The sequence below is a fragment of the Cibotium barometz genome, chromosome 19 (genome assembly GCF_041138505.1).
Source record: "Cibotium barometz isolate CiBa-2024 chromosome 19, ASM4113850v1, whole genome shotgun sequence".
In the NCBI taxonomy this organism is placed as follows: domain Eukaryota; kingdom Viridiplantae; phylum Streptophyta; class Polypodiopsida; order Cyatheales; family Cibotiaceae; genus Cibotium; species Cibotium barometz.
In genome coordinates, this window is record NC_141064.1 from 44,366,150 (window position 1) to 44,381,257 (window position 15,108).

At 42.4% G+C, this 15,108-nt stretch overlaps 1 protein-coding gene across 2 annotated transcripts; it reads left to right on the forward strand.

Moving 5' to 3' along the window:
- Window positions 1-9,625: 9,625 nt before the first annotated feature.
- LOC147628645 (putative polygalacturonase At1g80170) lies at window positions 9,626-14,276 on the forward strand. 2 transcript variants are annotated; one of them, XM_086813849.1, is made up of 9 exons: window positions 9,626-10,611; window positions 11,039-11,167; window positions 11,471-11,641; window positions 11,782-11,802; window positions 12,065-12,272; window positions 12,683-12,764; window positions 13,010-13,118; window positions 13,215-13,334; window positions 13,851-14,276. In XM_086813849.1, exons 1-9 carry the CDS (start codon window positions 10,315-10,317, stop codon window positions 14,118-14,120), a joined length of 1,407 nt encoding a protein of 468 aa, XP_086669975.1. In that variant the 5' UTR covers window positions 9,626-10,314; the 3' UTR covers window positions 14,121-14,276. The 2 variants fall into 2 exon arrangements, with proteins under 2 accessions (XP_086669975.1, XP_086669977.1); XM_086813851.1 differs by lacking the exon at window positions 11,782-11,802 and having other exon boundaries at window positions 9,627-10,611.
- The last annotated feature ends 832 nt before the right edge of the window (window positions 14,277-15,108 follow it).

Consider the following 15,108-nt stretch of genomic DNA (forward strand, 5'->3'; position numbering starts at 1 on the left):
CTTCTTACAATGTAATAAATTTTCATTTATGCTCAAATATTAGTGTATTATGTAAATAGCTTCTCGAAAGTTTTTTCCCCAATAAAAATAACTCAAGTGTGCACTGTTTTTTCTTTAGGCTTATCATTACCATTCCTAGTAAGTTCTTGTCCTTGGGACTTAATGTTATGAGCTACTGCACCTCCCAAGAAGGAACTCCACACAATCATAAATGGGAGAAGTAATAGACACAACAATTGTTGGGTACTTATTACCAATGCTTTGAGCTCATGTCCCTTGAGGCTCCCCAAGCTCACTTTAGAGCATCAGCCCCTACTGGCCCTCGCCTCCCTTTGCGACCTTGCCTCTTGCAGTTCCTACTAATGGTGCTGAAAAATGGGGCAGTCATTTTGTCTATGTCCTAGACCATTACAGTACAAGCTCCCCTTGGCCTAAATCTACCACCTCCTCTTCCATACGGTCTGTTGATTTGAGTTCCTATGGGGCGACCTGGTTGACGGTGGCGGTTGGGGCTTACTGCTCTACTACCTTTCCATTACTCTCGAATTCATGTTCAGAGTATTGTAGAAACATGTTTCTGCATTGTGATTGTTCCTTCCATAGATAGTGCATATCTGCTACCTGGCGGCTACGTGTTTCTGGCACTCCTCCTTCATGTGACCTTGATTGTTACACCTTGTGCGCCAAACATCCGGTATGATCCTAGATCATGCGTGTCCTTCAGCAATCTTGGCAAGGGTGGCCTTTAGTTCTTCCTGAACATTTACTGCTTACTTCCTGTCTTTCTTTTCTGGGGCTTTCGCTCTTCGGCATCCAACTCTTGGCTAGACTCTGATTTTGAGGTGTCTTCTCTAAAATCTGATTTTGAGGTGTCTTCTCTAAAATCTGATTCGAAGGTTTCTTCCTCCTTCTTCCTTTTCTTTTTCTTGGGGTCTTTTCTTGTTTGCTTCAAGATCCCCTTAGCTCTTTGGTTACTCCTGCCACCACTTATTCAAAGGTGAGGGCATCCAAGTCATATGAGGCCACTGCTTTCTAGAGCTTTTCCCTCATTCCTTTCACGAACCTGGCTCAGCATGGCTAGAGGGCTGATCCAGGTGCATTAGCAGTGCTTGAAATTCAGCTACATATAGTCCTATGTTGGCATCTTCTTCTGAGTTAGCCTCTGCAGCTTTTCCAGCACTTTTGTTATGGCCTTATCTTTCTTGAATCTTTTCTGGAAGCCTTTTTTCAAACCTTTAAATGTCTAGAAGTGCTTGAGACCATATTGTGAATACTAGCTTTGCTGGTGGCCTTGCCACCCAACGTTGTTACAAAATACTCTGTCTTTTGTGTGGCAAACAGGGCCCTGGTGGCCAGGAATGTGGTTTCGAAGGTGAAGATGTGGGCATCTAGATCCTCCTCACTCTTACCCTTGAACTTAGGGTACTTAAGAGACATCCTTCCCACAGCTTCTGGTTCTTCTCCTTCTTGAGCTTCCTGCCTCCTGTTTTGTGGCTCCTGGTGATCTTCTTGATTTTTCAGTGGTTCCTGAATTTGTTGTTCTAGCTGGTGTGGAATCTCGTCTGGGAGTCTTCTTGGACGATGCAGTTGTCCTTCGTGTTCTATAGCTTCGGCCTGTCTGCAGCACGGTGCCACATTGCTCTGTTTGAGCTACCTTCATTCTCCATGCATACTCCATTGTATTCTTATTACTCTCTCATGAACATTCCCGACACCAGTGTGTGCGCACTTCCTTTCCAGATCTATTTCAGCTTCACTCTACTAACTCATTGTGCAAGGCTGACCTCGAACTAACCTTTCACTCTACTGACTCAATGTGTAGGACTGACCTAGCACTAACCCCTATCTTCCTACTCGCCTACCTAGCAATGTTCAGGCATCATACTATGAATGGCTGCAGTTGGGGTCCTGTTCATAATGTATACAATAGCTGCTACTACTCCTACCCAAAAATAATATAACATATTCTTTTCAAACACCAAGGCACATGCCACTTCTACAATGTGCCTGTTTTTCCTTTCTGCGACACCATTATGTTATGGAGTGTACCTGCATGTAAAGTGTCTCTTGATTCCCTGTTTTCTCAAGAAATCATTGAACTCTTTGGATAAATACTCTCCACTACCATTTGATCTCATGCATTTTATTTGTGTGCCTTTTTCCTTCTCGACCAAGACTTTAAATCTCTGAAAGTGAGCAAACACCTCACTTTTCTCCTTCATGAAATAAACCCAAATTTTCCTAGTGTGTGATCAATCAATTAATGTAACATAATACCTACAATCTACAAATGTTGTAGTCTTGGTTGGTCCCCATACATCTGAATGTATAACATCCAATGGCCTTGCACCAACATGATTTTCACGTGGGAAGGCATGTTTGGTCTACTTACCAAGATATCATGCTTCACATACTTTATGCATACCATCAACCTTAAACTTTGGCAAACTTACAACAATATTTCAGTCCTACATAGACTTCAGTCGTATATTCACATGACCAATGCGCTTGTGCCATATGTCAATGAGACATGTTCCATACGCCTGCAGTGGTACTTCATGTTGGAATTAGGGTTACAAGAAAGCACACAAAGCTTGGAGAAGAAGAAGCAAGAATGCACACAACACACAATCTATTAGATTGTGTCAATGTACAAAAGATAAGTTAGCCCTAGAATATTGGGCGTATATACAAGCCGGGGGAAAAAACCTCCTAAAGAGGAAAAAAGTGCCCCGGCGGTCCTAAGTGTCTTCACACACATCACTGCCTATATATATGGCAACAAAACCCCCCTGGGAGTGATGGTGTGAACGAGAGCTGGCACTCATGTATAGGGAAGTGCCATGCCCGAAGTAGATCAGTCCACAAAGGGGAGCAAGCCCAAAGCTTTGCGGAAAGCTTCGAACTTCTCACGAGGAAGCGCCTTTGTGAAAAGATCGGCGAGGTTGTCCTGTGTTGGCACATAGACCAAGCTGATCTCTCCTCTGCTGAGAGTCTCTCCCTGACATAGTGATAATGCACCTCAATGTGCTTTGTGCGAACATGAAAAATTGGGTTTCTCGCAACTACCAATGCGCTCTAACTGTCACTGTGTAGATAGAGGTGACACCCAAGTAAGCCCATAAGCCGTCTGAGCCACACACACTCAACCGTAGCTGTGAAAGCTGCCCTGTACTCAGCTTCACAACTAGAAGTGGCCACAGTAGGTTGCTTCTTGCTCAACCAAGATATGCATGAGCTACCGAGCATGAAACAAAAACCACTTGTGGACACTCTTGTGTCATAGCAACCAGCCCAATCTGAGTCCGAAAAAGCATGTAAATCTGGCGGCAACGATCCCCCCTTGGGATAAAACAACCCAAGATGTATGGTGCTACTCAAGTAGCGAAAGATGCGTTTAACTGCCTTCCAATGCTGAGACCCTAGGCTATGCATAAACCTGCTCACCTGTGAGATTGTAACAAGTCTAGCCTTATAGCGATCAACACTACCATCTAGCGTTCGTTTCAATTTAAAAACCCACTTACATCCAATAGCCTTTTTACCAATAGGCAAATCACACAAAGACCATGTACCATTCTTCATTATAGCATCATATTCACTTTGCATTGCAGCCAACCAATTTTCTGATTTTTGTGCCTCATCAAATGAAAGAGGTTCTTCCTCTTCACACATACTAGACACAGCCAAAGCATAACAATTTGATGCATAAGAGGCATGCTGAAAACCTGAACGAGTACGACTAGACATAGGTGCATCAATTTTACTATCATGCAAGGTTTGCACCAGCCATTTAGGCATACCTCTAGCCTGCTCATTTTCAGCCCTATCCTCAGAAATTACATCCTGTAAATCTGCATCAGAAATAGGCTGATCTATGATGTCGTTTGAAATCTGCATAGGCTGAATATTTGCCTCATTAGGACTTACATTTGAATTCCCACCTGTAAACAGAGGCAACAATGTATCAAATACATCCCGTGAGCTCACACCTGTCTCTTTGGTACATGATAACAAAGGCTGCACAGCATCTTCCACAAAAACAACATCTCGACTAATCAAGATACGCTTTGACTGCGGATGATACAATCTGTAACCCTTGCTCTCAGCAATGTAACCAACAAAAATGCATTTGACAGTCTTATCATCCAATTTTCTACGTTGTTGCACAGGCACTAAAGCATAGGCCAAGCAACCAAAGACACGCAAGTGACCAATAGAAGGCTTCCTGCCATGCCAAGCTTTATATGGAGTAAGAGACTATAAGGCCTTAGTTGAGTACATATGCAGCACACATGACAGCCTCAAGCCAAAACGCATGAGGCAAAGCTTGGCTCTTGACCATACATCGTGCCATCTCCATAAGTGACCTGTTTTTTCTCTCAGGAACACCATTTTGCTGAGGGGTATACGGCACTGTACATTGGTGTTTTATCCCACGACTAGCCAGAAATGCATCAAACTCTTTAGACATGTACTCCCCCCCTCGATCAGAACGGAGGGTGCCCACAATACAATTGGATACATTTTCAACCATAAGTAAAAGGCACAAAAACACTTCGGACTTTGCCTTCAGTGGATATACCCATGCATGCCTTGAGTAATCATCAATGAAAGTCACGAAGTACAAGTGTTTACCAAATGACGGAGTTTGCATAGGCCCAGATACATCACTATGTACAAGTTGCAATTTGCGAGTGGCCCGCACAGAACCATCCTTTGGAAACACAGAACGCTGCATTTTGCCCAAAATACAGCCTTCACAAACATGTTTCAATGGTGCCTCAAGAGGGGGCAATGAAGCAACCATATCAAATTTCTGCAAACGCAGCAAACTAGCAAAGTTCAGATGACCAAAACGAGCATGCCATAGTTTTGCATCTGAAACTGCCTTTTCATCAGAAACTGCATTTGCTGAATTTTCCACACACTTGTCATAAGAATTGAGCCTATACAGCCCACGAAACAAGGTGCCAGATACAATAATCGTATCACCAGAAGTCAAATCATGAACAGTACATCTGTCATCCACAAATTTGACTACAAGTCCAAGTCTTGCAAGCGTAGAGACAGACAATAGATTCTTTCATCAGAAACTGCATTTGCTGAATTTTCCACACACTTGTCATAAGAATTGAGCCTATACAGCCCACGAAACAAGGTGCCAGATACAATAATCGTATCACCAGAAGTCAAATCATGAACAGTACATCTGTCATCCACAAATTTGACTACAAGTCCAAGTCTTGCAAGCATAGAGACAGACAATAGATTCTTCTTTATCCCTGGCACATACAAAGCATCTGAAAGTGTAAAAGCGCTGCCATTTACAGCAGTAAGCATAATTTTACCAATGCCCTTCACTGGGTAAGAAGCATTATTGGCACATGTGACAGTATTCCCAGTAGGGACAGCCTCAAGACAAGTGAACATATCACGATGCGAGGTAATGTGCTTTGTAGCACCACTGTCAAAATACCATACATGAGAGTCAACAGAAACTACCAAACATGCATCATGTACAGATGGGTCATACTGGCAATACACGCTAAATGCCCATTCTGTATCCTGCACAACATTTGCAGAATCTGCATTTGTAGAAGCATCCGCTATTGTGGCTGCATTTGACTCTTTCTTCTTTGCCTCTTTAGCCTTTAGCTTAGGGCAATTCTTAATGACATGATCATTTGCCTTACAATAGTTGCACCTGATCTTTTTCTTGCCTTTATCAAGAGCCTTCTCAGACCTATTGTTGCTACCTGTGGAAGGAGAAGAAGTTGCAGACCTACTAATAGGAGAAGAAACAGTGGAAGGGGCTGCCTTACCACTTCTTCTCTGCTGGGCAGCAACAAATGCTTGATTAACTGCACGCTGCCTAGCCCTGTTTTGCCTGGACTACGCTTCTTGCAAGAGCTTGTTGACTAAAGTATCGTACTTGACAACATCAGGTCTGTCCTTAGTAACAAGTCTCCACGTGGAAGCAAAAGTCTAATATGACTCAGGTAAAGCATTAAGAACAGTCTGCACAATAGAATGATCAGGAATAATCTCACCTGCAGAAATCAACTGTTCCTTGAGATCTTTAATCTCAGTAAGAAAAACATTCATGTCATCATCTTCCTGCATAATCTTCGATTCTAGCTCTTTACGCAGATAAGAGATTTTTGCCTCGTTATTACGACCTGCATACAAACCAGCTAGAATATCCCAAGCCTGTTTTGCTGTTTTAGCTGAACGAATATATGGGGTGATGTTACGTTTGACAGAAAGTGAAATCAAGGCATGAGCCTGCGCATCTTTACTATCCCAACGAGCTTGTTGAGCAGTGGGTAAAACAGCAGCAACAGTAGAGCTGCTAGAACCTGCAACATCCTCAACAGATCCTACATCCATCGAACCTGGACATACATCCATACCCTGCACAATGTTCCACACTCCTTTTACAACCAAAACATGCTGCATCATATATGCCCAAAGTGGGTAGTTGCTGTCTCCATCCAATTTGTCATCAGCAGACAACATGCGAAATACATCATTGCTGTTATCAGCCATGGCCACTAACTGAAACTGATGCAAAAGCTACATGTAATGAAGCAAAGACTGAACAGAGAACAACTCGTGCTATGTAGCACGATCCACAATAGAATATGTATGCCTGTTTTTGCAGAAAACTGCACTGTCGAAATTTCTGCAGAAAATGACGAAAACACCTGTGCAGAACTTGCAATGCAAAAACGGAGCCCAAAACGACCTCAGATGTGATTTCTGAGAGCGCATAGCTCCACGAGCTTATTTGAAGAGTATAGGGACCTGCAAGTGCTCGTGAAAGCTCACCTCAATCGGAGAACGTGAGTCAGAGGGTGCTGGCGGCGTAGCCCTAGGAGCCGATGCCTGCTCTGATACCAATTGTTGGAATTAGGGTTACAGGAAAGCACACAAAGCTTGGAGAAGAAGAAGCAAGAATGCACACAACACACAATGTATTAGATTGTGTAAATGTACAAAAGATAAGTTAGCCCTAGAATAATGGGCGTATATACAAGCCGGGGGAAAAAACCTCCTAAAGAGGAAAAAAGTGCCCTGGCGGTCCTAAGTGTGTTCACACACATCACTACCTATATATATGGCAACACTTCAGCACAACGTGTATGTCACTAGATGTGACCGGAGTACATGTACATACACCAAAGATCAGCAATATATATGCAAACACTATGTGCACTCCCAAAATGCATTGCTATACTACAGTAACTAGATTTCGACCAAAGACATTTCTCAACCAGAACTTTCTAAAACTATCAAAAACACCTTGTAGTGATCACTGAACAAGGACTGAAATGTGTCTGGAATGTGATTCTGGCCCACAAAACAACAATACAAAGTACTACACACCATATAAGCACCTCCATGCCTATGAAGTCAACTCCTTTTTCAAAGATGTGTAGCTCCCGAAGCTACCCAGGGGGTGTCATACCTAAACACGAAGGGGAAGAGATGATGATGCTCTTAGCCATGTACTTCTTCCTTTCTTGCTTTGTTCTTGCCTCTTGCTTGCCTCCTTATCTCTCATATGAACTGGAGTGTTGATACCATAAGGAGAATGCATGGGAGAGAAAGAGCTTGAGTTCCTTGTTGTTGCAAGCAAACACACACACACACACACACACAAGAGAGCAAGACACAAGAGAGATGGATGGCTGAATTCTCTTATATCTTCTTCTCTTCTCTACAACCATATAACTAAAATGATAAGAGTACATACTATAAAGGAAAGTACTCTCCTCAATAATATACAATAGTTGGTACATAGTATGAACTCAACTATATGAGCTGGCGCTATAACTATGCCATAACTCTAGTACTCCAAAGTGGTTGTCACACAGCCTATCATCCATTGGCGGCATATCAACCATAATCTCATCAACCATGCCAGTGGCATACGTGCAAAAGATATCACCTAGGCGGGTCATCAATGTCCGTCGCACTAGTTGACCTCGATATCTCAACGATTTCTTCATAAAAACCTTGTGCTTCTCAGCTAACAGAATGTTAGCTATTGAGTTTGAGTTGGCATTCGAGGTCACATGGCCTCACTCTCTTTATCTTTGGAGATTGGGGTAAGGTCCATGAGGTTCTTGGGATCCAAATGGAAGGGTTTTTTTCGTATAGAAACCTTGAGATTCTAACATCTTGATGGTGATCCAATGGGGGCTCGGGGTAAAACTCTATTGCTTGGGACTCTCAATGGTAAATCTCCACTCGTGGGGTAGGATTATGATTAAATGGTGGATGCCAGGTATTTTCTTGGGCATCATACTATCCTTAGCTAGCCAAGGTAGGCTTTATGGCTAAATGGTGGGTGCCAGGTATTTTCTTGGGCATCATACTATCCTTAGCTAGCCAAGGTAGGCTTTATGGCTAAATGGTGGGTGCCAGGTATTTTCTTGGGCATCATACTATCCTTAGCTAGCCAAGGTAGGCTTTATGGCTAAATGGTGGGTGCGACATCTTTGCTTGGTGGATGCCACATCTTTGCTTGGGCATCATACTATCCTTGACTAGCCAAGATACTCTTGGGTACCCACTTCTTAGTGACCTATGTGGTTGTTGAGGTTATTTTTAATCTTTACTACTATTGGCAAGGTTTTGGATCCCATAATGTTTTGAGGGGGTGATCACACAGCGAGGCAAGAGAAGTGTTGGGTGGTAGGGGTTGATTGAGGTGGTGGCTTTGTAAGTGGAGGACAAGGTTTGGGATGTTGATACGTTCAGCTTCCCTTATCCAAAATTTATACAATTTAATATATCATTAGATTTTTAGGCATTAAAATTACACTAAAGGATAGCTTTTTTGGCACTGATCACACCCCCTGTGGTGTGAGGGGGAGGAGTGAGTCTTGAACTCGCGACCTCACCAACTGGAGAGGTCAAGCTAGACTGCTAGGCTATTTTTCCCATCCCTAATCCCTAATCCTAGGGATGGGCCTTGTATCGTATGTACAAATTGAGATTTTCTCGTTATCATGGAATTGAAAACAAAACTCTGAAGGCATAAAAAAAGTCAATGTTATTATATATTCACTTATTAATAAAAAATGAATATCGTTATTTATTCACTGATGTCGTTATATCTATTCTATTAAGCACAGGTTTTCTATCATTCTCTCTAGCATCTCCTCTAATCTAATCTCGTATAAAACCATCTCCTCTCTTCTTCTTCTTCTTCTAGCCATGTGGCAGCAGTGTACAAAGGGCAGTGTGCATGAGTGGGGCGGGGGTTGGGGGGTCGGGCGGTGTCGGGTGCTCACGAATAACTTTTTCGTCAGCCGGTCTGAAAAAGGGCAAGGTTGAAGCCTGGCTAGTTTTCAATAATAAAAATCTTGCTATTAACTGGTTTTGTAACTAAATATGTAAAAATTTTATTGTTTTCTTAAGGATGAAGTTAAATTCTTACCGAGAAATTTGAATTGAAAATACACTAAAGGCCGGTTTTCCGTGAGCTGCAGAACTAACCCACATTAAAAAAAAAACGAATGTGACGTGGAAGAGTTACTCCTGGCCAGTCTCCCACGAGTCGCATGACACACGGTGTCATTTATGGTCCGAGCTTTTTGAAAAGAAATTTTATTGACGAAATGTGTTCAATGGTGAGCTCAAGATGAGGGAGCCTCGCTTTCAGCAGGGATTTCGAGGAGTGGAAGAACATTTGAGGGCGACTTTGTTTCACTTCTGATGCAAGCTTGCGGGCGGTTGGACAGGTTCTGTTTCTGGGCGGTGCCAGATACATAGCCTTTCTCGCCAATTCATCTAGCTGGGTGATTAACGCATTAATCACCCTCTTATCCGCCCACTAATGGAGATCGCTCACCAACAATCAAGTGTTGTTGTTGTGAGAAATGCAGATTAATGGGTCTTCTCTGCAAACTATTATGGGCTCTAATCCTGACTCTCAAAGTCAATGTTGCAGAATAGTGTGTCCATAGTTGGGCTCTTGGTTCTGATTTACGAAGTTAATGTTGCGGTCTAATCCAATTAATTGGGTTATGGCTCTTAGCCATTTTGGGCTCTTGCCTGATTTTCAAAGCTATTCTCCAATGGGGTTATGGGCTCTACGCAGCCAGAGAAAGCTATGATGGTCCAGCAAGCCTTCAGAGTTAAGCTTTAGAAAGAACTCATGTGTTTGCCTTTGCTCCCAAGCACTGTTTTCAGTGTGTACTCATTTGCCATCTAGAGTATATAAAGGTGGCCTGCTTACACCCTGTATCAGAAGCTTGTATTCTTCAACAAAAGTTCAATACCATCTCATGTTGCACAATGCTATACATGGGGGAACCATGCTTTGTTGCTAGCTTATTGACAAAGCTTAATGTGGGCACCCTTCTGGTTCTCAGCCTTGTATGTATGCATCTCAATCACAGTATCATAGCCGCGGAAGCTGGGATTTTGCCTTGTCCAACATCTTCTGGGCATGGGTTTTACAGTGTGGTTGATGGGTTAAGGCGAGATTACCCTCAGTGCGGGGGTGATGATGGTACAGGGTGGTCTCCGTACAACATTGTAAGCGTTGAGTGGTATGGTGCAATTGGTGATGGGCTAACAGATGATAGCAAGGTATCCTCGAGTGAACCTAAGTTTTCCTTTTCTGTATGCTTTCATAAGAGTAATATGCATGGTTCTGCATGTATATGCCTCTATGTACCCATGTATGGAGACATGCAAATTGATGATACACAGGTCTGAACAAGTCCACTTTCATGTCTTGTGATTATATGCATGCCTACGCTTGTATGCATACATGCAAAGTGATGATACACATCTATGATCAAGTATACCTTTTTTCTACTACATATGCCATACATATATGGCATACATATATGCACACGTGCATGTGCATGCGTGCACACACACGTATTGGAACATGTGTAAAAGTTCATCAATCCTCTTGTCATATCAATTTTCTGTCATTGCCTGTTGTGTCTGCAAACTATGTACAGGTGACATTGCTCTGCAGGTTCACGAAGTGGAATGTCTGTTGCAGGCATTTGCGGATGCATGGAAGGAGGCCTGCGCCTTGGACTCTGTAGTCTTTCTGATTCCTGAGGGTGGAACTTATCTTCTGAGCCCTCTCGATTTTAAGGGTCCTTGCGGGAGCAGCCTCACGGTAGAGGTAGGCTGTAGGTTTAACCTAAGGAATTATATATATATATATATATATATTTCTAAGACAAACTTACAGAGATCTTTTTTGTATAAGGGTAATTGTATGTGTTTTTTTAATAAAGAATTGCAAGTTTGCATAAGAAAACAGGGTCATTTTCTATGGTCAATATTCACAGGCAAGTATTTCTTTAAGTGCCCTTTGCACGCATGTGATATTCATGTGTTTTTGGATAGTGAACATTCCCACACCCTCCCCCGGACCTGATGTCAAAATCTAATGACAAAAACTTTTCCTCATCATGCTTTGCAGCTGGCCGGGACTTTGATTGCGCCTTCTGAGCCTCGCGCTTGGAACAAATCAAATTCAGATGCTTGGCTTCATTTTAGTCACATGAATGACCTCACAGTGGAAGGAGGTGGCACTATAGATGGACAAGGTCAAAAATGGTGGGCACAATCTTGCAAAAAGAATAAGACAAATGTATAACCGAATTTTCATTTCATCTTGTATCCAAATCAAATATTATTGCATTATTTTATGGCCATTGTATGTAACTTCATCATTATTGTATGCATAGACTCTATGCTAATTGGAGGTGAGTCATGTGTGGCTGTGTGCAGAAATGCCGCGATGCACCGACAGTAAGTCTGATATCACCTTTTATGGAGTTGGTTAGTCATGCAAGTGATGGATATCATAGGCATATATCAATTTACCAATGAAACTTCTGTGGAGTTGGCTTGGTCATACAAGCGATGCACATCATATGCGCACATCAATCTTGGAATTTTCTTTCAGTTTGGATTTATTTTTTTTGTTTAAGAAATTCCTGGTTATGTATATACCTTATGCATCATATTTTGGCTGCTTAAAGCAGATATTGTGTTGTGTTGTTACTTGTAGGCTTTGAGGTTTACTGCAGTCCAGAACTTGAAAGTAAGGGATTTGATAAGTGTGAACAGCCCTCAGATCCATATAAAATTTGCAAACTGCTATGGGGTTCAAGCTGTCAATCTGCAAGTGGATGCCCCAGCAGACAGTCCAAACACGGATGGTATACATATCTCGGCGACGCAGAATGTCCTGATCCAGGACAGTTGGATAGGAACTGGTACATCTCAAAGCCACTTTTTCATGTCTAAAGGCGTAAGAGCATGTTGCTACTCAGCTGTTGAGCAGCACTATAGAAACAAAAAAACACGAATCATTATGTTTTGAAGCTTTGCAGTTTCAAAGTTTCAAGCTTTTGAATTCATGAATCATTATGTTTTTTTGGCCATCCATATGTGATGTGCATTGTATATAATGGTCTCTAAAATGCTCTAATTACATTTAAAAAAATAATTAATATTTATATTTCAAAAACCTTGAAACCGAAAATTCGACGATTCTTGTAACTATGAGCAGTACTGTCACGGCACCCACGTTGCTAACACACACTTGGCAAGCAATACGGTTGCTGGTGACTAGACAGGAGATCTGATATGTTTCAAATGTGGATTCAAAATTGCTGGCGTGCAGGTGATGACTGTGTATCGGTGGTGAGTGGCTCTGCTGACATACAAATAAAGAATATCAGATGTGGACCTGGGCATGGGATTAGGTTTGCAATTTCCCTCTCTTCTTGCTCTTACATCAACATGCATAGCAAGGGTTTTTGTTAATCATAAAGAATATCAGATATGGAACTGAGCAAGGGATTAGGGGTGCAATTTCCTCTTGTCTTGCTCTCACATCAACATGTACAGCAAGGGATTTTGCTAATCATGAACTTAATAATTTTTCAAAGACAAGTAATGAGGAGTTTGATAGATGCTGGACTGGCCTTTTTGGTATTGTTGTGTGCAGCATTGGGAGCCTTGGAAAAGGCGGAAGCGATGACCAGGTCTCCCTTGTGGTAGTTGATGGAGCAATACTTACTGGCACTTCTAATGGGCTTCGGATTAAAACTTGGCTAGTAAGTGATGAAGACTCTTGAAAGTCCACATTAATTCTCTACCAAAGCAAAGCAGGGTAATAGCAAAGCTTGTGCTGGAAATTGCCTTTTCTGTAGGGTGGCATGGGATCGGCCATCAGTTTTCGATTCCAAAATGTACAGATGGACAATGTGTCATACCCCATCATCATTGATCAAAGATACTGCGATTTCCCATCTTCATGTCTGGTGAATGAGGTCTCTCTCTCTCTCTCTCTCTCTCTCTCTCTCTCACACACACACACACACACACACACATACACAGCCCCCTTCCACACAACACATAAACACTGTCCAATTTCCTTGTTTTCTCCTCCTTATCACACCCCACTCCGCTTTCATTTTTTAATCCCCCTTATCACACACCCTCCACTTTCCTTGTTCTCTCTCTCTCTCTCACACACACACACACACACACCCCCCCCCCCCCTCCCCCCCCCACACACTCCATACAACACAACACCCTCCACTTTCCTTGTTTTCTCCTCCTTATCACACACCTTCCACTTTCCTTGTTCTCTCTCTCTCTTTCTATTTCTCTCTCTCTCTCTCTCTCTCTCTCTCTCACACACACACACACACACACACTCCACACAACACATAAACACCCTCCACTTTCTCTGTTTTCTCCTCCTTACCTTACTTCTATTCTTTCATTGCTTACTTCAAACCTGAAGAATTCTTTCATAGCTTTGGGTCGTGGTGCTGTGGCAGACGTCTGCAGTGCAAGTGAGCCAGGTCTGCTACAAGAACATATGGGGAACCTCGGCGACAAAGCAAGCGATCAAGCTGGCATGCAGTGAGGCAGCGCCGTGCAAGAACCTTTTCTTCGAGGACATAAACTTGGTGCCGGCAGCAGGGGCAGGCAACAGCACGTCCTTGTGCGAAAGTGCCCAAGGAGTTGTGGTGGGCACTGTCATCCCTTCTGTAGACTGCTTGCAATTATCACCACAGATCCGACAAGCTCTCCATTCCACTATGTAGTCAGATACACCATTCTTTTGTTCAATTGAGTAGTTACCCCCGGGCATGCTATTCCTCCACCTCATAATAATGACAAAACCTCGTTGCCCTCCCCCCTCTATTACATAAACTCTTAATGTTTTACTATTTTCTTAGTCATCTCCATTGTTTGAACTTTGCTATGCTTCTCCTAGTCATGTCCATTTTAATAGAAAAAACATGTGGACATGGACTTCCCCCGTTTTTGTTTCCCCTCTAGGAGTTTCCCCAAGAACTCTCCTTCCCCATTCCAACTTCTGGCAACTATGACGTCAATGTAACGTCTTCACCTTGTCTGATACTAGAGAAGGTTCTTGTTTTACACAGTTCATGCCTCAAGGCGGGATATGGATTGATACATTGGGTAGAAAAGGGCAAGAGAGACAAGGTGTTGACTTCAACGTGATCTTGCCATTGAGGAGGGAAAAGATCATGAGAACTCGATTAGAAAGTTTCATAAAATTTGAGCGACCTGGTTGATCTAAACTAAGGGCTCTTTGTTGGGAAGTTCAAAAGCTAAGCAAAAGTCTAAACCTCCTTAGATTAATTTGGACTAGAGGTTCTAGGTTGGGGTTCAAAGTCAATTCCAAAATCTAAAAACAATTAAACCTCTATAGATTGTCTTGGTCACAAGATTTGGCCAGAAGTCGAAATCTAGATTGATTTGGTCCAAGAGCTGTGGGTTCGAGGTGCAAGTCTAATCTTAATCTTTTGACAAGTCCAAATCTCCTTAGAGTAACTTAGCATAAGGGCTCTAGGTTGGGGTGTAATGTGTTAATCCATTTTGATATTAATAGTTGTTGTCACTAATATTATATATCAAAGAGCAAAGAGAAACACACTAAAAGGATATATGATTAAGCTGTGAAGTATCAATGTCCAAATCTACAACTTGGATAGGTGCTTGTAATGGTTCGATAGAATATTAATGGCAATTCTTTTGGTTTCAAAGGTATGTGGTCGCAAGCTA